This window comes from Schistocerca gregaria, chromosome 3 (assembly GCF_023897955.1).
Source record: "Schistocerca gregaria isolate iqSchGreg1 chromosome 3, iqSchGreg1.2, whole genome shotgun sequence".
NCBI classification, from domain to species: Eukaryota; Metazoa; Arthropoda; class Insecta; order Orthoptera; family Acrididae; genus Schistocerca; species Schistocerca gregaria.
This window is the reverse complement of record NC_064922.1, coordinates 881,024,715-881,047,771: the sequence shown is the minus strand read 5'-3', so window position 1 is coordinate 881,047,771 and position 23,057 is coordinate 881,024,715. Positions and strand designations below refer to the sequence as shown.

The 23,057-nt window shown below is 38.3% G+C and overlaps 1 protein-coding gene across 1 annotated transcript in view; it reads left to right on the top strand.

The window, feature by feature from the left end:
- LOC126355027 (tripeptidyl-peptidase 2) overlaps positions 1–23,057 on the top strand; it is a 283,245-nt gene that overhangs the window by 87,426 nt on the left and 172,762 nt on the right. The window contains exons 7-8 of the mRNA XM_050005173.1: positions 11,606–11,744; positions 16,086–16,216. Of these exons, the coding sequence (XP_049861130.1) occupies positions 11,606–11,744; positions 16,086–16,216 (270 nt within the window). The remainder of the gene's footprint in view (positions 1–11,605; positions 11,745–16,085; positions 16,217–23,057) is intronic.

Sequence of the window (23,057 nt, the reverse complement as noted above, 5' to 3'; positions counted from 1 at the left end):
CCTCAACTGATCACAGGTCACAGACTGTTCATACAACAGTAGAAAACTGTAGGAAAAATCCTTCTTTGCAAAGTTGTTCAACTTGTCAAATTGGCTTGAATGTTGGTTATGTCTTCAAAATGTTGACTCTTCATATGAATTTCCGAACTTTATTGTTTTGTGATACATTCACGTTGATAACACAAGTATTGTCACCTGTGATGACTTTCTCCAGAAAAGAATTGTCTGCATTTTGCATTCCAATCAAGCTTTGGTGTGCATCCACGCATAATTTTTATTTGGGAGTTTACACGTGTGGGAAAAACTTCGAACACACTTTTCTCTTTGTCAAAACATTCTGGAGAATTCTTAATTTGGAGATGTTGCTCCACTAGAATTTGTGACACAACAATGTTGATAACCTATGGTCACATGTCCACTAGTTAACACTGCCTTCTTACAACTGACTGGTTGAGTGAACTTCTGTGGTTTGCAGTTATTTCAAACTGCCACCATAGTTACTGTGCTGATGCCACTTATGTGCCAGGAGTAAAATCAGTCTCGGAACTTTTTGGATGGATGGTACATTAGTTAATAATGCCATTGTTACATTGTGTCATTCATGGTTTTTAATTGCCGTGTCACAGTTAAGAAATCAGGAAACCACAGCTTTTGCCCCGTAGTGCATTGTCATTTGTAAAGTTACACCCAGCTCTTTGCCAGCAGTTATTTATTATTCTTGTTTACCATAATTAATTCATTGTTATTCACAGAGCGGATTATTAATAGGTCTTCTTAAATTTTGTTGTTGTGAACAGCACCTGCCACTATGCAACCTCTTTCCTTCAATTGCCTGTTGTGATATGTTCTTAAAATGAGAAGGCATTGCAGTTACAGGATGTATATGCTCTGGGATACCAAGGAAAAACTTGGAAATTTTTTTGTCTTGGAAAAATCCAGGAATTTTTCATTGTTTCCATTTTCAGCGAAATTTTTGTCATGTTCACTAGTAAGATCTGATATTCTAACAAATAATATCACTTTATCCAACTACTGCAGCAATAAAACGTAAATGAGAGAATAACACAAAAATAAAGCTTTAGTTGCAAAGAAAATGGACCATTTACAACAACAAATCAATATGTACACACAGTCGTCAGGTGCCTGCAAAATGTCAGGTTACTTGGTAAAAACAAACTGCTTTCGACGCAGGGCCAGAGTCTGTCTTGTGGGACTCACTTTGATGGGGGGGGGGGGGGGGGCGAATGCACAACTATTTAAATTTCTAATAGGTCATGGGAAAATATTGCGAATAGATGTTTAAGAAGTTAATTTCTCAGTAAATTTCCTTTTATGCAACATGAAGTATGTTACATTTTAGAATATGTGATGAATTTCTTAAATTGCAACATGTTACCCTCTCATTGAAAGGGTAACACTGAGGACCAGCCTTTTAGAAAAATTTTGGGCCCAGAACACCAACCATTTATGCCATTATTTAAAATTTTACCGTTTGATGTATCTCAAAGGGTAAAGCATGCTTAGAGAGACCAAACTTAAAGGTCAGTTTTTCATAATTGTTTTAGTGTATATTAATTTATAGTTTATATTAATTTAATTTACATTAACTATGTAATAATGATTGCAAGAAGTGTAATTATTCTTAAAAAAGTGTGAAGTGAGCTCCTGAAAACTTTCACACATAACTGGCTTTTCGTGGAAAAGTAAAAGTGCTCAACGGAACATGTATTCAGCAGGTAACTCATGAAATGTTTAGGGCACAGCAGTGAAATTTATAATCGTGCTTGTCAGAAATATTCAGCTGCTGCAATTTAAACTGTGCTCTTATGATCCTGCCTTATCAGGCCCTTGGAAAAAAGTGACAAAAAAAAAATTTTTGATGGTCAATATTATATTTGAAAGTTTAACTTTTCTTGTAGCTATACTCTGTGTGTGTTAATTTGAACCATTAATTTTTCATATTTGTGTGTGTATGCTACTTATGGTGTTGGTATTGGCTCACTGTATCACATATCCTATGCTGTCATTGGCTTTTGAGATTACGTGACATGAGCTATGATTTGGCTTACAAAAATTCATCGTAACCTTTATTTCAGTACTTTGGAAGCTACCATGATGTATTTGGTGGAATTTGTGTTTAAACTTTCGTAATAAAAAAAATGTAGTGTAAATGTTGCTGCTCATCAAAAATCTTCCCAAAATGTGTTTCTTTTTGCTGTGTTTCGTTTCTTAAAGTGCTGGGAAGTTGTATGCTTGCATATAAAACCTTCACAACTCAAATGGTTGACAAGTTTTACAGCTCCAGGAGAAAATATATTGTCATGTAGCATGGAAAAAATCTACACTCATTACACCTGGGAGAAAGTGCATTTTTAACTGGCAACCTGCGAATTTTTTTTCTTGTATGTGTATCCTGAGTTATTAAATTTTATGTCATTCCTAGTGCTTCAGGTATGGATAAGGTCCCTGTCATACTGCATTCGTTAATGCTTACAACTTTAATTTTCTTGACAAAACAGCCATTTTCTAATACTGCTATCACAGTTTTCTCTCCAATACTAAACAGCTTATCTTTGCATTTGCTGGCACACAATTTGATACAGAAACCTGTACAACAACTTGTGCATCCATTAGGAAGGACTTTGCATGAAGTGTAAGACATTTCTCACAGTTTCAGTGGGTGAGAAATCAAACAAAATCTTACTAACTTCCCATTATGGAATGCAACCTTTCATACAATCTCTTGTGGAATAGTAGTCCCAGAATAGGAGACAACAACTAGAAAGTCAAAATATTAAATTTTGCATTTAAAAATCCATTCACGCATTTCGCTGTTAGTACCACACTTCTGCCTGACATCGTCACAAATCTGCAAAGGACTGATATTTAAATAAGTGACCCCAAATACAAAAATTGAAATTGCTCAAGACTGAATATGGTTCTGATTGAATTCCTATTGGACTATTTTTTTTTTAATGTAAATACGCTGCTGGCTGTATCTTCTATCCTAAATGGATAAAGAGCACAGATCGCAACAGGCAGAGCAGAATTATAGATCAATATGTATAGTATCTATCTGTTGCAAGATCCTTTAATATATTCTGGGAATTTACAGTACATTTCTGTTATGAAAACCACATTACACACTACTTCACCAGAGTACTGTCCCACATTTTGTAAATAACATCACAGCCATCTTTTGACACTAAAGATGTTTATTTCTACAGCCGACTATGGCAGGCGGAAAGGTATACATTGTACATAAATAGTGATTTTATGTGATTCATCTAAAAGATGCTACAACAGTAAAAATTAAAGACATAACATACAGATATGATGATAACATAAAAGTCAGATGATTTTTAGTTTTTGAAATGTGCTAAAGGATAATTATTTCCATTTTATAATGGCCGCACAGCGAAAATTGTAGTAGTGGGTTGCACAAATAAATAATTTCATACTCAAAACACAATAATGTTATTTACAAAACGTGGCACGACTGTGAACACCAGGTAAGAGAAGTTTACTACTGTACCATTTGGGTTCCTTCTGAGAGCATGGTGGGAAATGTCAAAAGCGAGATTTGCTATGAGGTAATGTGATAACAACAGCTGTATAGCCAATATCAGTGTAATGGTGATCCTAAGGGAGCTTTAAGGGGAATTATTCAAAGAAAGCAGATATTGCTCTTGAACATTTTTTGCATTAATTAAGAAAATGTTTTTTTGATTCAGATTATGCCACAAATTTACAGGCTCCACCTTTTGTATTGTGTATGGACCACAGGGTAAAGGCAAGAGATTAGGACACACATAGTGGCACACAGCCATCATTTCCTTTGTTCTGTTTGCAAGTCAAATAAGTCAATAGTGACAATACTGGTATGAAGTATCCTCCACTGTACACATTGCAATGGATGAAGAGTATATATGTAGATGTGTAGATAGTTGCTGATTTCATGCAGTGTAAATTCTGCATTTGTGTAGAATGGCTAATGTTTTACAGTGTTGGAGGAGTGCTACCTTGAAGGATGTTCTGATACTAGCATAAATTCAACGTAAATGACAAACATCTCTCATGGTCATTTTGAATTATGCAAGACATATTAATTATTTTATGTTAAATATCTTTTTTGCCACAGGGTTATGATTGCTGTCCATTTTTAAAAATTTTTCTTTTCTCACTTTTCATTGTAAAATGCCAAAACTACTACTCTGAGACAGTGAATAATTGACACTATAAAATTTTGTCTTTATTTGTTGTTTTTGATGAAAATTTTGAAAATGTGTTTACTGACAGTATAATATTAGACATGTTACATATGATTGCAGAAAATCTTCTCAGTGACAGCAGACTGAATTATTGCAGTTTAATATATTTCTAAGTGTTTTCAAATGGTGTTGTTTCACGAGAAGAGTTTTCTTTATACATGTTATAATTTTTTTCAGTTCATTGACAAGCAAGAAAGGTGCAAATAGTGCTGACAAAAATAAATTGAGGAAAATCTGAAAAAGGATAGGGACACCAGGGGCAGCAAATAAGAGAAAATTTGAGAAAGTGAGAAGAACTTCAAGCTCCAGTCACATTAATGTGAGCACCGCCTGCAAGAACCACTCAACAGACAGCTGGTGGCAACACCAGCTGTGCAGGATATTTGAAACATGTTGGGGCAGGGATATGGAAAACAGTGAAGTCGCTTTTGGAATGCAGAAACAGTCATTTATCTAAGGTACAAAAGGGCATAATCATTGGCTTTTGGGCCAAGGGTGGAAGCATTTTTAAAATGGCTAAGTTTGTTAATTGTTGGTGTGCCACTGTGGTTAAAGAATATTGTAGATGGCAAAATGCTGCTATCCAAAACTGGTGCCAATGGCAACTATGGTGCACCATTGGTTGTAGACGACAGATGTCCTTGATGGCTGCGGAGATGTGTACTGGTGAACAGATGTGAAACTGTTGAGCAGCTAACTGCCCAGATGAAACAAAGGGGTTCTAGCAGTCTGCTCAACTACTGTTGAATTTAGGCCTCCACAACAGGCACCACTTGATGCACTCATGGTGCCTGCTGTTCATGGGTGATGAAGGCTAGAATTTACATTGCAACTGGATGTCGACTGTGTGGCAAATGGTGAGTTTTTCAGATGACTCACGTTTTATAAGTGGAGGGTCTGAATCAGAAGCTCAGATGGTTTTGCAACCATTTAGGCTGCAGATTCCTTGACTTGCACCATAGGGTGATTGGGTTTTGGGTTCCACTGAGTAGGTCATAGAAAGCACCAATGCTCTAATCGTTATAGGCGTTGAAACCTGGGGTGTTCCGAAAGGTTTGGCTAAACACTTCACCTCATAGCAACTAATAATCCTGAGCTAATAATGAGCATCAAAGTGGATACAGGGATTAGAGAACACAGGGTTGTCATTGAGAGATTGACTATTGTAACCCACAAATCCTCCAAAAATAAACGAAAAATATACTTATTCCGAAAAGATGATAAAAATTTGCTTGACGCCTTCCCGAGAGACAATATTCACTCGTTCCAAATTAACAATGTAAGTATAGACCAGATGTGGCTTGAATTAAATGAAATAGTATCGACAGCAATTGAGTGATTTATTCCAGATAAATTAACAAATGACAGAACTGATCCCCGCTTGTTACACAAAACGGGACAGAACAATGACGTCAAATTTAAACGAATGCAAATCTCAGAGATTGGTGATCTTTTACAGAAGCTCGAAATTTAATGCAGATGTCAATGTGATATGCTTAAAGTAGTTTCCACAGTGAAACCTGACAGAAAATCCAAAGAGATTCTGAATGTACGTAAAGTATGCTAGTGGCAAGATGCAATCAATGCCTGTTCTGCTTGATAGCAATGGAAATGCTCTAGATGACAGTGCTGTGAAAGCAGAGTTACTGAACACAGCCTTCTGAAATTCCTTCACCAAAGGAAGATGAAGTAAATATTTCAGAACTTGAATGAAGAACAGCTGCCAAAATGAGTAACTTAGAAGTAAATATCCTTGGAGTAGTGAAGCAACTTATATCATTAAATAAAAGCAAGTCTCCTGGTCCAGACAGTACACCAATTAGGTTCCTTTCAGAGTACACTAATGGAATAGGTCCATAATTAACGATCACATACACTCAATGAGACATACCCAAAGACTGCATAGTTACACAGGTCATACCAATATTTAAGAAAGGTGATAAACCATATCATTAATGTCAATATGCAGCAGGATTTTGGAACTTACATTGTGTTTGAACATTATGCACAACTAGCTCTTTACTTACTTCAAATGATGAGTGACAGCTAGCTCTTTACTTACTTCAAGTGATGAGTGCTACTGACAAGGGATTTCAAATTGATTCCATCTTTCTATATTTTCAGAAGGCTTTTGACTCTGTGCCATGAAAGTGGCTTGTAGTGAAATGGTGTGCTTATGAGTATCGTCTCCGTTATGTGCCTAGATTCACGATTTCCTGTCAGAGAGGTCACAGTTCATGATAATTGACAGAAAGTCATCGAGTAAAACAGAAGTGATTTCTGGTATTCCCTAAGGCAGTGTTATAGGCCCTGTAACATTCTGTATGTATATAAATGTTTTAGGGGACAATCTGGACAGCTGTCTTAGGTTGTTTGCAGATGATGCTGTCATTTATTGTCGGATAAACTCATCAGAAGATCAAAACGAGATGAAAAATGATTTAGAAAAGATATCTGAAAGGTGCGTAAATTGGCAGTTGACCTTAAACAATGCAAAGTGTGAGGTCATCCATTCGAGTGCTAAAAGTAATCCGTTAAACTTTGGTTACATGATAAATCAGTCAAATCTAAAGACTGTAAATTCAATTATGTCCTGAGGAATTACAATTACAAACAGTTAAAATTGGAAAGAACACATACCCAGTATTGTGGGGAAAGGAAACCAGAGACACTGTTTTATTGACAGAACACTGAGAATGTGTAACAGATGTACTAAAGAGATTGCCTATGCTATGCTTGTCTTGAGAAAGATCAAAGAAGATCAGATTGTCTTGTATTATCACGAAATAGTGTAACGAGTCACTAACATGATACAGGATTTGGGGTGGACAACACTAAAACAGAGGTGGTTTTTTGCTGCGGTGGAATCTTCTCATGAAATTTTAATCACCAACTTTCTCATCCAAATGCGTATAATAAAACAAGGAAAGTGAGAGCTTGCACAGAAAGATATAGGTGTTCGTTTCTTCTGCAAACTGTTAGAGATTAGAATAATAGAGTATTATTGTGAAGGTGGTTCAGTGAACCCTCTGCCTGTCATTTAAGGATGATTTGCAGTGCCCATGTAATTCTAGATATGTGCTTCATTAGACAGATAGCCATTGGCATGTACGGTGTGAAACATCTGAAAGTAGACACTGTGTCATAATCATCAGATGGATCCAGGCCGAGGACGGAGCGATGTTTTTGTGACATTATCTGGGTGATGTTGTCATTCTGGAAGGCTCAGTGGATCAACAGGGGAGACAGGGGTGGGTTTCTTTTTCCATGGCATGATGGCAGGACAGTGCAGTATACATGCATGGTTTAAAGAGTACCAGGATGAATTTACTGTACTCACCTGGCTATCATACTTCCCAGATATAAATCCAGTTGATGCTCTGTGAAACCACCTCATTGGGCTGTTGGCACGATGGAGCCTTACCTTAGAAACCTGGTACACCTGGACAACGATTTTGAGTCCATACCATGAACCATGAACCATGGACCTTGCCGTTGGTGGGGAGGCTTGTGTGCCTCAGCAATACGGATAGCCGTACCGTAGGTGCAACCACAACGAAGGGGTATCTGTTGAGAGGCCAGACAAACGTGTGGTTCCTGAAGAGGGGCAGCAGCCTTTTCAGTAGTTGCAAGGGCAACAGTCTGCATCCAGACTGATCTGGCCTTGTAACAATAACCAAAATGGCCTTGCTGTGCTGGTACTGCAAACAGCTGAAAGCAAGGGGAAACTACGGCCGTAATTTTTTCTGAGGGCATGCAGCTTTACTGTATGATTAAATGATGATGGCGTCCTCTTGGGTAAAATATTTCGGAGGTAAAATAGTCCCCCATTCAGATCTCTGGGCGGGGACTACTCAGGAGGATATCGTTATCACGAGAAAGAAAACTGGCGTTCTATGGATCGGAGCGTGGAATATCAGATCAATCAATCTGGCAGGTAGGTTAGAAAATTTAAAAAGGGAAATGGATATGTTAAAGTTAGATATAGTGGGAATTAGTGAAGTTCGGTGGCAGGAGGAACAAGACTTCTGGTCAGGTGACTGCAGGGTTATAAACACAAAATCAAATAGGGGTAATGCAGGAGTAGGTTTAATAATGAATAGGAAAATAGGAATGTGTTTAAGCTACTACAAACAGCACAGTGAACGCATTATTGTGGCCACGATAGATACGAAGTAGATACAGTAGTAAAAGTTTATATGCCAACTAGCTCCGCAGATGACGAAGAAATTGAAGAAATGTATGATGAAATAAAAGAAATCATTCAGATAGTGAAGGGTGACGAAAATTTAATAGTCATGGGTGACTGGAATTCGGTAGTAGGATAAGGGAGAGAAGGAAACGTAGTAGGTGAATATGGATTGGGGGAGAGAAATGAAAGAGGAAGCCGCCTGGTAGAATTTTGCACAGAGCACAACTTAATCATAGCTAACACTTGGTTTAAGAATCATGAAAGAAGGTTGTATACATGGAAGAACCCTGGAGATACTAAAAGGTATCAGATAGATTATACAATGGTAAGACAGAGATTTAGGAACCAGGTTTTAAATTGTAAGACACTTCCAGGGGCAGATGTGGACTCTGACCACAGTCTATTGGTTATTACCTGTAGATTAAAACTGAAGAAACTGCAAAAAGGTGGGAATTTAAGGAGATGGGACCTGGATAAACTGAAAGAACAAGAGGTTGTACAGAGTTTCAGGGAGAGCATAAGGGAACAATTGACAGTAATGGGGGAAAGAAATACAGTAGAAGAAGAATGGGTAGCTTTGAGGGATGAAGTAGTGAAGGCAGCGGAGGATCAAGTAGGTAAAAAGACGAGGGCTAGTAGAAATCCTTGGGTAACAGAAGAAATATTAAATTTAATTGATGAAAGGAGAAAATATAAAAATGCAGTAAATGAAGCAGGCAAAAAGGAATACAAACGTCCCAAAAATGAGATCGACAGGAAGTGCAAAATGGCTAAGCAGGGATGGCTAGAGGACAATTGTAAGGATGTAGAGGCTTATCTCACTAGGGGTAAGATAGATACTGCCTACAGGAAAATTAACAAGACCTTTGGAGATTAGAGAACCACTTGTATGAACATCAAGAGCTCAGATAGAAACCCAATTCTAAGCAAAGAAGGGAAAGCAGAAAGGTGGAAGGAGTATATAGAAGGTCTATACAAGGGCGATGTACTTGAGGACAATATTATGGAAATGGAGGAGGATGTGGATGTGGATGAGGATGAGATGGGAGATGCGATACTGCGTGAAGAGTTTGACAGATCATTGAATGACCTGAGTCGAAACAAGGCCCCCGGAGTAGACAACATTCCATTAGAACTACTGACAGCCTTGTCAGAGCCAGTCCTGACAAAACTACCATCTGGTGAGCAAGATGTATGGAACAGGCGAAATACCCTCAGACGTCAAGAAGAATATAAGAAGAAAGCAGGTGTTGACAGACGTGAAAATTACCGAACTATCAGTCTAATAAGCCACAGCTGCAAAATATTAACACGAATTCTTTACAGACGAATGGAAAAACTAGTAGAAGCCGACCTCGGGGAAGATCAGTTTGGATTCCGTCGAAATGTTGGAACACGTGAGGCAATACTGACCTTAAGACTTATCTCAGAAGAAAGATTAAGGAAAGGCAAACCTACATTTTTAGCATTTGTAGAATGAGAGAAAGCTTTTGACAATGTTGACTGGAATACTCTTTCAAATTCTGAAGGTGGCAGGGGTAAAATACAGGGAGCGAGAGGCTATTTACAATTAGTACAGAAACCAGATGGCAGTTAAACAGTCGAGGGACATGAAAGGGAAGCAGTGGTTGGGAAGGGTGTGAGACAGGGTTGTAGCCTTTCCCCGATGTTATTCAATCCGTATATTGAGCAAGCAGTAAAGGAAACAAAAGAAAAATTCGGAGTAGGTATTAAAATCCAGGGAGAAGAAATAAAAACTTTGAGGTTCGCTGATGACATTGTAATTCTGTCAGAGACAGCAAAGGACTTGGAAGAGCTGTTGAACGGAATGGACAGTGTCTTGAAAGGAGGGTATAAGATGAACATCAACAAAAGCAAAACGAGGATAATGGAATGTAGTCAAACTAAGTCGGTTGATGCTGAGGGAATTAGTTTAGGAAATGAGACACTTAAAGTAGTAAAGGAATTTTGCTATTTGGGGAGTAAAATAACTTATGATGGTCGAAGTAGAGAGGATATAAAATGTAACTGGCAATGGCAAGGAAAGCATTTCTGAAGAAGAGATATTTGTTAACATCAAGTATAGATTTAAGTGTCAGGAAGTCATTTCTGAAAGTTTTTGTATGGAGTGTAGCCATGTATGGAAGTGAAACATGGACAATAAATAGTTTGGACAAGAAGAGAATAGAAGCTTTCGAAATGTGGTGCTACAGAAGAATGCTGAAGATTAGATGGGTAGATCACATAACTAATGAGGAGGTACTGAATAGGATTGGGGAGAAGAGAAGTTTGTGGCACAACTTGACCAGAAGAAGGGATCGGTTGGTAGGACATGTTCTGAGGCATCAAGGGATTACCATTTTAGTATTGGAGGGCAGCGTGGAGGGTAAAAATCGTAGAGGGAGAGCAAGAGATGAATACACTAAGCAGATTCAGAAGGATGTAGGTTGCAGTAGGTACTGCGAGATGAAGAGGCTTGCACAGGATAGAGTGGCATGGAGAGCTGCATCAAACCAGTCTCAGGACTGAAGACAACAACAACAACAACAACAACAACAACCACAACCACAACCATCCAGAACCTTGTTGACTCTCTTCCTGCATGTTTTGCAGCAGTCTGGGTTGCAAAAGGTGGTTATTCAGGTTTTTGACAGGTAGACTCATTAATGTGAGTGGACAGTATGCATAAAAAAAGGAAAGCAGGATTGTGAAATAATTCTTTGCAGCAAATTCTTACATATTCACAACTGTTCTATAAATGCTTGAAATTTTTGTGCATGGTAGTGAAGGGTAGTACTTAATACCTTCAATATGGGTATATACAGTAATAATTAGAAAGAATGCTAGTGATGAAAATAGACAATCTTTACAGACAATGGGTTGAGTTTAGGTAACCATTCATTGTACAGTGTAGATTTTAAGCCGTGGATAGACACATAAACCAAAATTAGAACTTGTTAGCGTCTATGTTTTGTTTCAGAGCAGTTGGATTGTCTGATTGTGCTAGTTACCAGTTGGGCGTCCCAATCATGCTACAGCACCAAAAAAATGTGTGTGTGTGTGTGTGTGTGTGTGTGTGTGTGTGTGCGCGTAAATGTAGCAAGTATGGTATTTAATGATGACAATTTCTGTCATTTTGCAGGAGACAATCGCTTGGGCTCTATGGAGACTGGAACAGCTTTGGTTCGAGCCATGATCAAAGTCATGGAGCGCACACAAAATAACAAAATTCATGTAATAAATATGAGCTATGGAGAGCATGCTCACTTTTCAAGCTCTGGGTAATAAAATTGTTTTGCAATGTTCTTTGTGTTATCTCACAAATGTATGTTAAAAATACTTAAAGTACTGAAAAATACATTAATTTGTGATTTTTGTATGATTCAAAGGATAAATTCAGCTCCTTAGTCAGAACATGAATCTTAAGTTCATGTGAAGATTTCTGCAAGATGCAGTTTACAAATATTACTGACACTTCAAAATTCTGAAGCGCTGTGTTGGAGTTACAGTATTAACGCTTTGCATTTGACGGGGATAACTGGGGCTGGTTTGGGAGAAAGTCACTGAATTGGAATGATAAAACTTTGAGGCATAGCTCACTTCTCGCAATGTTTTCAAAATTCTATTAACAGGGCATGTGCTGAGACATATCTTTGTCTCCCTCCTGTCCCTTCCATCTTTCTACAAAAGCAACATTATTTGATGCTTCCCACCCCCCTCCCCCCTCTCCCCCTTTCCCCCTTCCTTCCCTCCTACATTAGATGCAGTTCCTTGGGCTCCTAGTAGGATATTTAAAAATAAATCTGAATTGGGCGAGTGTGAAAATGGATTTTTCAGTCATCTCAGCTTGACACCCGAAGCAGCCACTTTTCACTCTGTCCTTAAACCAGAACCACTCCTGACGGTATGTTATGACCTCTCACTAAATTGGCCATTTTGAGATTATGATAAAATGTCATTGTAAGTTTGAAGACCGGTTTGGCACAGCCCTCCAAACTATTGTCTTGCGCAAACCTCTTCATTTCCAAATAACTAGTACAGCCTGAATCAATTTTGAACCTTCTTACTACATCTACCCCTTTGTCTCCCTCTGCAATGCCTCCCCCCCTCCCCCCTCCCCCTCCTCCCCCTCATCCCTCATGGGCTCTTTTCCTCTCCCTCTCTATTGCTCCCTCCCTCGCTGAGACCAGTATTCCTTCCTGTGTTCATACATTTCTCCAGAAACCAAACAGATCTTCTCTGAGGCCAACCTCTATCAATTTTTCCCTTCTTCTGTAAATAATCTGTCAATATTTTGCACCAATAATTTATTAAACTGATAGTTTCGTAGTATTCTCACCTGTAGGCACCCGCTTTCTTTGGAATGGGAATTATTACATTCTTCATTAAGTCTAATACATTTTGCATACCAGGTGAAGTATTAAGTCATGGCTGGCTTACCAGTGAATATCAGATGTTCTGAGGGAATGCCATCTACTTTAGGGGACTTGTTTTGACTAGAGTCTTTCAGTGCTCTATCAAATTCTTCTTGCAGTATTATATCTCCCAACTCGTCTCCTCCTACTCCCTCTTCCCTCTGTAATGTTGCTTTGGAGTTAATCTCCCTTTTTTCTGTAGGTGGCATCTGTCTTTCCCCTAGTTGTGCATAATTCTATGTCTTTACCTTTCTTGTCTAGTCATTCTTGCTTTCCCCTTCATGTCACTCTCATTTTTATGTCTATCTTTGCTTTTGCTTGCATTTTTATATTTTTTTCATTTTGTTGTCTAGATTCAGTATCTTCTGTCTTACCCAAGAATTTATACTGGGCTTTGACTTTTTACATGTGTGATTATGTGCTGCCTTCATTATTTCTTTTCTCAAGGCTTCCTGTTCATCTTCTATCATGTTCCTTAGTCTTCTTTCAGTCAATTGTTGTTTTTCGCTCCCTTTCAAACTCTCAGCAACCTTTAGTTTTCAACCTATGCTGGTCCCATTTCTTTAATTTCCTACCTTTCTGTTATTTCTTTTGTTTTAATCTGCAGTTTGTAGCCATTAAATTATAGTCAGAGCCCACATCTGCCCCTTGAAATGTGTCACAGATTAAAGTCTGATCCCTAAATCTAAATTATCATTAGTTCATCAGTCAAACCTTCTTTTTTTCTCCATGTTTCTTCCATCTAAATAACCTTCTCTTATGATTTTTAATCCAAGTATTAGCTGTGATATAATCATTATCTGTGCAAAATTCTACCATGTGGCTTCCTTTTTCATTCCTTTCCCTCACTGCTCGTACTTTTTTTACTTCTCGTACTTTTTTTACTTCTCGTACTTTTTTTACTTCTCGTACTTTTTTTACTTCTCGTACTTTTTTTACTTCTCGTACTTTTTTTACTTCTCGTACTTTTTTTACTTCTCGTACTTTTTTTACTTCTCGTACTTTTTCTCTCTGCTTCTTCTCGTACTTTTTCTCTCTGCTTCTTCTCGTACTTTTTCTCTCTGCTTCTTGTCGTACTTTTTCTCTCTGCTTCTTGTCGTACTTTTTCTCTCTGCTTCTTCTCGTACTTTTTCTCTCTGCTTCTTCTCGTACTTTTTCTCTCTGCTTCTTCTCGTACTTTTTCTCTCTGCTTCTTCTCGTACTTTTCCTCTCTGCTTCTTCTCGTACTTTTCCTCTCTGCTTCTTCTCGTACTTTTCCTCTCTGCTTCTTCTCGTACTTTTCCTCTCTGCTTCTTCTCGTACTTTTCCTCTCTGCTTCTTCTCGTACTTTTCCTCTCTGCTTCTTCTCGTACTTTTCCTCTCTGCTTCTTCTCGTACTTTTCCTCTCTGCTTCTTCTCGTACTTTTCCTCTCTGCTTCTTCTCGTACTTTTCCTCTCTGCTTCTTCTCGTACTTTTCCTCTCTGCTTCTTCTCGTACTTTTCCTCTCTGCTTCTTCTCGTACTTTTCCTCTCTGCTTCTTCTCGTACTTTTCCTCTCTGCTTCTTCTCGTACTTTTCCTCTCTGCTTCTTCTCGTACTTTTCCTCTCTGCTTCTTCTCGTACTTTTCCTCTCTGCTTCTTCTCGTACTTTTCCTCTCTGCTTCTCCTCGTACTTTTCCTCTCTGCTTCTCCTCGTACTTTTCCTCTCTCTGCTTCTCCTCGTACTTTTCCTCTCTCTGCTTCTCCTCGTACTTTTCCTCTCTCTGCTTCTCCTCGTACTTTTCCTCTCTCTGCTTCTCCTCGTACTTTTCCTCTCTCTGCTTCTCCTCGTACTTTTCCTCTCTCTGCTTCTCCTCGTACTTTTCCTCTCTCTGCTTCTCCTCGTACTTTTCCTCTCTCTGCTTCTCCTCGTACTTTTTCTCTCTCTGCTTCTCCTCGTACTTTTTCTCTCTCTGCTTCTCGTACTTTTTCTGTTGTCTGATTACAGCCTTCCACAATTGTTTTTATCTTCAACTATCTGAATAATTTTTTAATCTCTCGATCATCTGTGGAGTTAGCTGACACATAAAGTTGTACTATTGTCATTGATGTACATTGGCAACAGCAATGCATTCACAATGCTATTCATTGCAGCTTACTCACAGTCCTATTTTCTTATTAACTGTGAGACCTACTCTTGCATTACCACTATTTGATTTTGTATTTTTAACCTTGTACTCACTTGTGCAGGAACCACCATACTTTGCGAATTCCCACTATGTATAACTTCAACGTATCAATTTCCTGTTCTACCTACCCAATTGAGGGATCCAACAGTCTGTACTCTGGCCCATAGAATGCAAGTTTTGATTTTCCTGATGGTGATATCCTTCTGAGTAGTCTGTGCCCAGAGATTGGGATGGTAGAACGTTTTACCTCAAGATTGTGTAACCAAAGAGGACGCTATCATTTTTTAACCATACAGTGGGGGTGCATGCCTTCAGGAAAAATGACAGTTGTAGTTTGCTCTTCCTTTCAGTCGTTCAAAGTAACAGAAATCAATGGTTGTCTTGGTTGACAAACAAGACCAGACCAGTCAATCATCCAGACTGTTTCCACCTGCAGCTACTGAAAAGGATGCTCTACCCTATTCAGTAATCATTTGTTAGTTTGCCCACTCAACAGATCACACTGTAGTGCTTGCACCCGTGGTACAGTTATGTGAACCATTGAGGCACACAAGTACCTCAACAAAGTCCGTGGTTCATTGGGGAGGGGGGGGGGGTGCTAAAACTGTTATTGCTTTATAAAACATAATAGTTATTTAAAATGGGGTACATATGAAGTGCTGACTATTGTAATACAGCTGGGGTGCTGACCTCCAGATTTTTTTATGCGTAAACTCTTTAAACGTTTTTAAATAAAACCAGTAATGCTATGAAAAGAATAGGTTGCTTCTCTCTGTAAAGATTATACATCGAGTTGCAGAGGGGCACAACAAAAAGACTATTACAATTGAACTTTGGGCCAAAGCTCTCTTCAGAAAAGAAAAATGCACACACAGTCGAACAAGCAAGCACACACCTCACACATGACTGCTACTTCCTATGCTTTCACAGAGAAAGAGGAAGTCAATTAGAAAGTGATTTGTCATTTTGTACTTCGACTTTATAGACGGTACTTAGTTTAGAATGTGAATACTAATACAAGCATTTTATTCTATTTGAACATCACTTCCCTTAATTGCAGGAGGATAGGCGAACTAATGAATGAAGTGGTTAATAAATATGGTGTCATTTGGGTGGCATCTGCAGGCAATCATGGACCTGCCTTATGTACAATAGGCACACCTCCAGACATCAGCACAAGTATTATTATTGGTGAGTTACTTAAACCACTACACTAATATAGTTATTACTGATTACATGTTTGTGTGAATGTTAATGTGTAACATTCATTCTGAAAGAAAATATGAAAGGAGACCCATCTACTTCGGCAATTTGCAAGATTGCCTAGTACATAGTGCATGAGGGTTGCCTTTTGAGTTTTTACAACCAAATAAGAGATGATACTATTGAGGTGATATAACTGTTGTTTCAAAATTTGTCATTCGCTATTGTTAACACAATTGAAACTAAGAAATTAACTGAGTGTTTAAAGAAACAAATAGAAATTTCTTGCAAAGGTTGTCATTGCATGGTGTTTCTAAGGCTTTTGTAAGGCTTAACTCGACAACAATGCCTTGAATTGCTTTGTTAAACATTTGATAACTAGTTGTCTTCAGAAAATATATGTGATTTGTTTATGTATGCAGAATTTTGTTGGCATTGTGCTTCTGTTGGTGACAGATTTCGTGACAGCTGACTGAAATCTTTTGTTGTCGCAAAAACCATGGGTGCTGTATGCAAAATGATTGAAGATTGGCATTTGACCTACTGTGAAGTAGAGGTATTCTTAGGCATATCAAAGACTGCAAAGCCTTTGATTTTACGTTTAGCTGTGAAAAGACCTGTGCTTGATGGATTCCACATAATTTGACTGGAGCTCAAAGAAACAGGCTTTTGTCAATTGGTGTACAGAATTGTTGTTGTAAAAATATAAAAGGGGGTTTCATATTTATCAAAAGTGCTAATTTCAGAGTTACATGGAAGTGGAAGTAAGTAAACAATGGCAGTTTTTATATTGCAAGATAGAGAATGTATTGAGAATCTTTGTGGTAGAGCTTGGTATAGAAAAAAAGAGTATAACCATTGTATACTACATCCATTTTTTTTGGAAACAAGCAGGGGATATTATAATATGACTTTGAGCATTTATCACAAGTTAACAAAGGCATAAATTATCAACTGCTGCTTTAACCACAGAAACATTTGAGAGCCTCCCCCCCAGCAAGTGTACATACCCATTTTGGTTGAAAATGAGTATCATACCACTGTCTGTGCTTGTAATTCTTCCATTCAGTCCATTGTTTTCAGTACAGCTATTTGATACTTACATGATTGTTTAAAATGTAAGTGGAAAAATATAAAACTTAAATTGCTTCTGTGTAATGAAAATAGCAGCACAATTTACTAGCAGTGGAAACTGGTTATGTTGAATTAATGGTGTACTTAAGTGTTCAGCCAAGTTGTTCTTATTTCATGCACATTATTTCAGCAATCAATGCTGTTATCTTCAAGTGCTGCGAATTGAGCTGTTGTGTATGTTGACAAATCATCACATGCCGTTTTAGAAACTAATCATTTATTAAGCATCACACAGTACAACAATATGATACGAAACGCCAACTGCACATTTCAAAACATAGCCAGAGATCATCACTACTACACAAAAAATGAACCAAATAATTTACGAGACATGTGACAGACAACCTTCAGAGAATATGAACGGTACATACACAGGGTGGTCCATTGATCGTGACCGGGCCAAATACCTCACGAAATAAGCATCAAACGAAAAAACTACAAAGAACAAAACTTGTCCAGCTTGAAGGGGGAAACCAGATGGCAGTATGGATGGCCCGCTAGATGGCGCTGCCATAGGTCAAACGGGTATCAACTGCATTTTTTAAAATAGGAACCCCCATTTTTATTACATATTCGTGTAGTACGTAAAGAAATATGAATGTTTTAGTTGGACCACTTTTTTCGCTTTGTGATGGATGGCGCTGTAGTAGTCACAAACCTACGCCTCACAATTTTGGATGAACAGTTGGTAACAGGTAGGCTTTTTAAATTAAAATACAGAATGTAGGTATCTTTGAACATTTTATTTCGGTTGTTCCAATGTGATACATGTACCTTTGTGAACTTATCATTTCTGAGAACGCATGCTGTTACAGCGTAATTACCTATAAATACCACATTAATGCAATAAATACTCAAAATGATGTCATCAACCTCAATGCATTTGGCAATACATGTTACGACACATTCCTCTCAACAGCGAGTAGTTTGCCTTCCGTAATGTTCACTCATGCGTTGACAATGCACTGACACATGTCGGCAGGCATTGTCAGTGGATCACGATAGCAAATATCCTTCCCCACAGAAAGAAATCTGGGGATGTCAGATGCGGTGAACATGCGGGCCATGGTATGGTGCTTTGACAACCAATCCACCTGTCATGACATACGGTATTCAATACCGCGCACGCGAGCTATGTGCCGGACATCAATCATGTTGGAAGTACATAGCCATTCTGTCTTGCAGTGACACATCTTGTAGTAAAATCGGTAACATTACGCAGGAAATCAGCATATATTGCACCATTTAGATTGCCATGGATAAAATGGGGGCCAATTATCCTTCCTCCCATAATGCCACACCATACATTAACACACCAAGGTTGCTGATGTTCCACTTGTTGCAGCCATCGTGGATTTTCCGTTGCCCAATAGTGCATGTTATGCCGGTTTACATTACTGCTGTTGGTGAATGACGGTTTGTCACTAAGTAGAATGGGTGCAAAAAATCTGTCATCCCGTAATTTCTCTTGTGCCCAGTGGCAGAGCTGTACACAACATTAAAAGGTGTTGCCATGCAATTCCTGGTGCATAGAAATTGGTATGGGTGCAATCGATGTTGATGTAGCATTCTCAACACAGACTTTTTCGCAATTCCAGATTCTTGCGCAATTTGTCTGCTACTGATCTGCGGATTAGCCACAACTACTACTAAAACACCTACTTGGGCATGATCATTTGTTGCAGGTGGTGGTTGATGTTTCACATGTGGCTGAACACTTCCCGTTTCCTTAAATAACGTAACTATCTGGCAAACGGTCTGGACACTTAGGTGATGTCAAGGATACTGAGCAGCATACATAGCACACGCCCGTTGGGCGTTTTGATCACAATAGCCATACATTAAAACGATATCAACCTTTTCCGCAGTTGGTAAACGGTCCATTTTAACACGTGCAATGTATTACGTAGCAAATACCAGTCGCACTGGCAGAATGTTACGTGATACCACATACGTACACTTTTGTGACTATTACAGCGCCATCTGTCACAAAGCGAAAAAAGTGTCCAACTAAAACATTCATATTTCTTTATGTACTACACAAATATGTAATAAAAATGGGTTCCTATTTAAAAAAAACGCTGTTGATATCCGTTTGACCTATGGCAGTGCCATCTAGTGGGCCAACCATAGTACCATCTGGTTTCTCCCTTTAAGCTAGACGAGTTTCATTCTTTGTAGTTTTTTTTGTTTGATGCTTATTTCAGGAGATATTTGGCCCGGTCCCTATCAATGGATCACCCTGTATATAACAACATTGAAACATTAATACTTACACTCTCTCCCGCAATGTTTTACATATATGATGTAGACACTACACCAACAAGTTCCTTCATCATTTGTAACTTTATGAATGGCACCCCTTTTGTCAGAGAGTCTGCTGCCTGTCCACCAGTTGGTATGTAATTCACTTCAATCTTCCTCTCTCTAACCAGTTGACGAATGTAATGATACCTTTTGTCTCTATGTTCTGATCGCTCATAAAACTTTGATCCATTAATAAATTTGATGGCACTTTGGTTATCAATTTGTAAAACAGGAATGGTTAGACCGACTTTGTCATACAACAGCTCAAACTTCTTTCAGAAGTCGGTCTAACCATTGTCGTACAACAGCTCAAATTTCTTTCAGAAGTCTGTCTAACCATCCAAATGATTTGCAAGCTTCACTTGTAGCCACATATTCTGCCTCCATTGAAGGAAGTGCCTGTCCCTACCATGGTCAGCATCGGCTTCAATACTACTAAACTTAATGCCATCTGTAACTGTTGATTTAAGATGCCTAAATATTCATTTGAGTAATGCAAAGTGCACCTGAGTTGGTGAGTCTTGAACTTTTGAGGCAACATTAACAGTATATGATAAATCTGCTCTTGTGCCTTGTGTTAAATACTTCAAACCGACAACCATTTCTCTATACAGTCCAGTATTATTAAAGGGAGGTGACTCACCTTGTGACTATCCTGGTTCAATGGGTAAAGATAATGGTTTTGCATCCATCATATAGTATTTTTCCAAAATCCTCTTCACATATACAGACTGATTATTTTTTTTTTTTTTTAATTGTCAAACCTCTTGATTTGTAAACCCAAGAAGTAAATTTTTTCTGCACTGATTTGAAAACGTTTACCCAACTGTTCAATAAACTTAGCTGTGGCATCAGTAGAGCCCATAGCCAATCCATAATCAACATAAAACAATACTACCAGGTTTTCACCATAATACATACATGGATCCGAACTGCTCTCCCGTAAGTTACATTCAGTAAGGAACCCAACAAGACATTCATACCAGCATTTTGAGACTTGCTTTAAACCATATAGACTCTTCAGTAACTTGCACACCCATCCTGTACTATCACCAAATCCCTCTGGTTGACTCGTGTAAATTTCTTCCTTTAAAATATCATTGAGAAATGCTGTCCTCATATCAATTTGCCTTGTACACCAATCCTGTTGAATTGCTACACTCAAAAGGCATTTCATTGTCTCAAATCATTCAACAGGGCTAAACATGTAAACATAATCTACTCCAAACCATTGAGTATATCCTCTTGCTCCCAGTCGAGCATTATATCAAACATCCTTATTATTTGCATTTAATTTTGAAGCAAAGGCACATCAATTTCCAATCATGTTGTTTGGTTTAATTTTGTAAACTAATTCCTGTGTTCCATTTTTCTTTAGAGCATCCATCTGTTCCTCCATTGCATTCTTCCATTCTTCAGAATTCTCTGAGTGCAATGCTTCTTTATAGCTTCTTCGTGTCTCACAAAGAAAGATCATTCTTGGTTGACAAACTGAATCTTCACAGTAACAATATGGTTTCTTTAAATTTCGCCATTCACATAAATTGTGGCTTCCTCTTTCCTCCTTTCTTACTTCCAAGTTACTTCCAGCTTCTCCCTCAGTGTCATAAGACTGGTTGTTAACACTTTCGTCACTTGCAGCAACATTTTGGTTCATACAATCCTCTTCAAAATCAACATCTTCATGCTCAGTCTACGAAGTATATGCATTCTTATCTGCAGCTGATATTTCAACAATCCTTTTAGACTTTTGAGTACCAATAAGAGATTTCTGTAATGGTTTGCAATTGAACTTTGTATCTCTGCAAAAACACATGCACCTTTTCAGGAAAATAAAGACGGTATCCACAATCATTGCAACCAACCACATATCCTTTTGAAGATTTAGCATGAAACTTCTTTCGTTTCTGTGTAGGAATACAAGCATAGCATTCAGTTCCAAATATCACCAAATTATCAAAATGACCTTCTTTCTTCAAAAATATTTCAATTGGAGCTTTACCTTTAATTTTTGTGGGACCCGTCCGGTTCAAAGTGTATGTTGGAGCCAGAAAAGCGTCACCCCACAATGCTTTTGGCAGATGCTCAGCAGAGCAAAGCCAAGAATGTGCCATCTTACACAGAATTCTATTTTCCTGTTCAGCAATTCCATTCTGTTGAGGTCTATAAGGTGCTGTGATTTAATGTTTCTGTCCAAATGAGCCACCAAATTTTTGCATGTCTTTATTATGGAACTCTTGCCACCATCTGTACATAATTGTTTCTCCGTAACTTCAGCCAGAGTCTTTATCATTTTAATGGACAGTGGCATCTTTTCTTTAATTTCATCTCTGTGTTACAAAAGGTATGTCACTCTAAAACTGGAAAAATCATACTTAAAAACAGCAAAGTATCGATGACCCCGCAGATCATTTTCTTCCATCGGACCACAAACACCTGTACACACTAACTCTCCAGGTTTAGTGGGTTCCGGCATTCTTTCACCAAACGGCATCTGGTGATGTTTACCATGGATACACCCTGCACAAAATCTGTTTTCAGTTGTTATCTCTACACCATAATCCTTCAAAACTTGGTGCACATAATGTTTATTTTGATGACCCATTTTTTTCATGCCAACTCTGTAAAGTGTCCACAGTTTCAGTAACAACACAAGATTTTTCTTGATGAACACCCTTCACAGCCAAACGATAAAGCTCATTTTCACAGCAGGATGTGGCAATAGCAATTGCAATATTGATTTTGAAAAATGCCCCTGATTTGCTATCATTTTCAGTTCTTTGTTTTATTCCTTCTGTGCAACTGTCTTAACAGAAAACAAGTTACAGGATCCATCAGGGCAAAGCCAAACATCTTCAAAATATTGTTCTGTCCATGTCCATCCATTGAACACCTGTACGTCAATTCGGCCTGTACCAAATGTTTCAATATGTACACCATTCCTGGCACTATCCATCTTCCCCAGAGTTTCAAATTGTTCATACATAGTGTACCAGTCACACAGATTTGTTATGTGATGTGTTGCACACTGTCAATGTACCAATCATCACAGTCCAGTGTATTCACATCTACTAAAAAACTGTTGCATCTTACCATTGATACTGTTTCCACAGATTTTGAAGTATCTGTGTAGCTGCAGCTTCTTGAATTATCCACTGATGCTACATTAGTTAACAACATAGCACAATCGTCTCTTTTTTCCTGCGGTACTGCATTCATTTGATCGATGGCGCTTTTTCTTACATTTAAAACAAACCTACCCTGTCTTACACTGTTTTGATAGGTGACCTACTTTACCACATGAAAAGCATTTTCTGTCTTCATTACTTTTATAATGAGGCGTTTTTAATGAATCTGCTTCAGAGGATGTTTGTTTGCACTTCCGTTG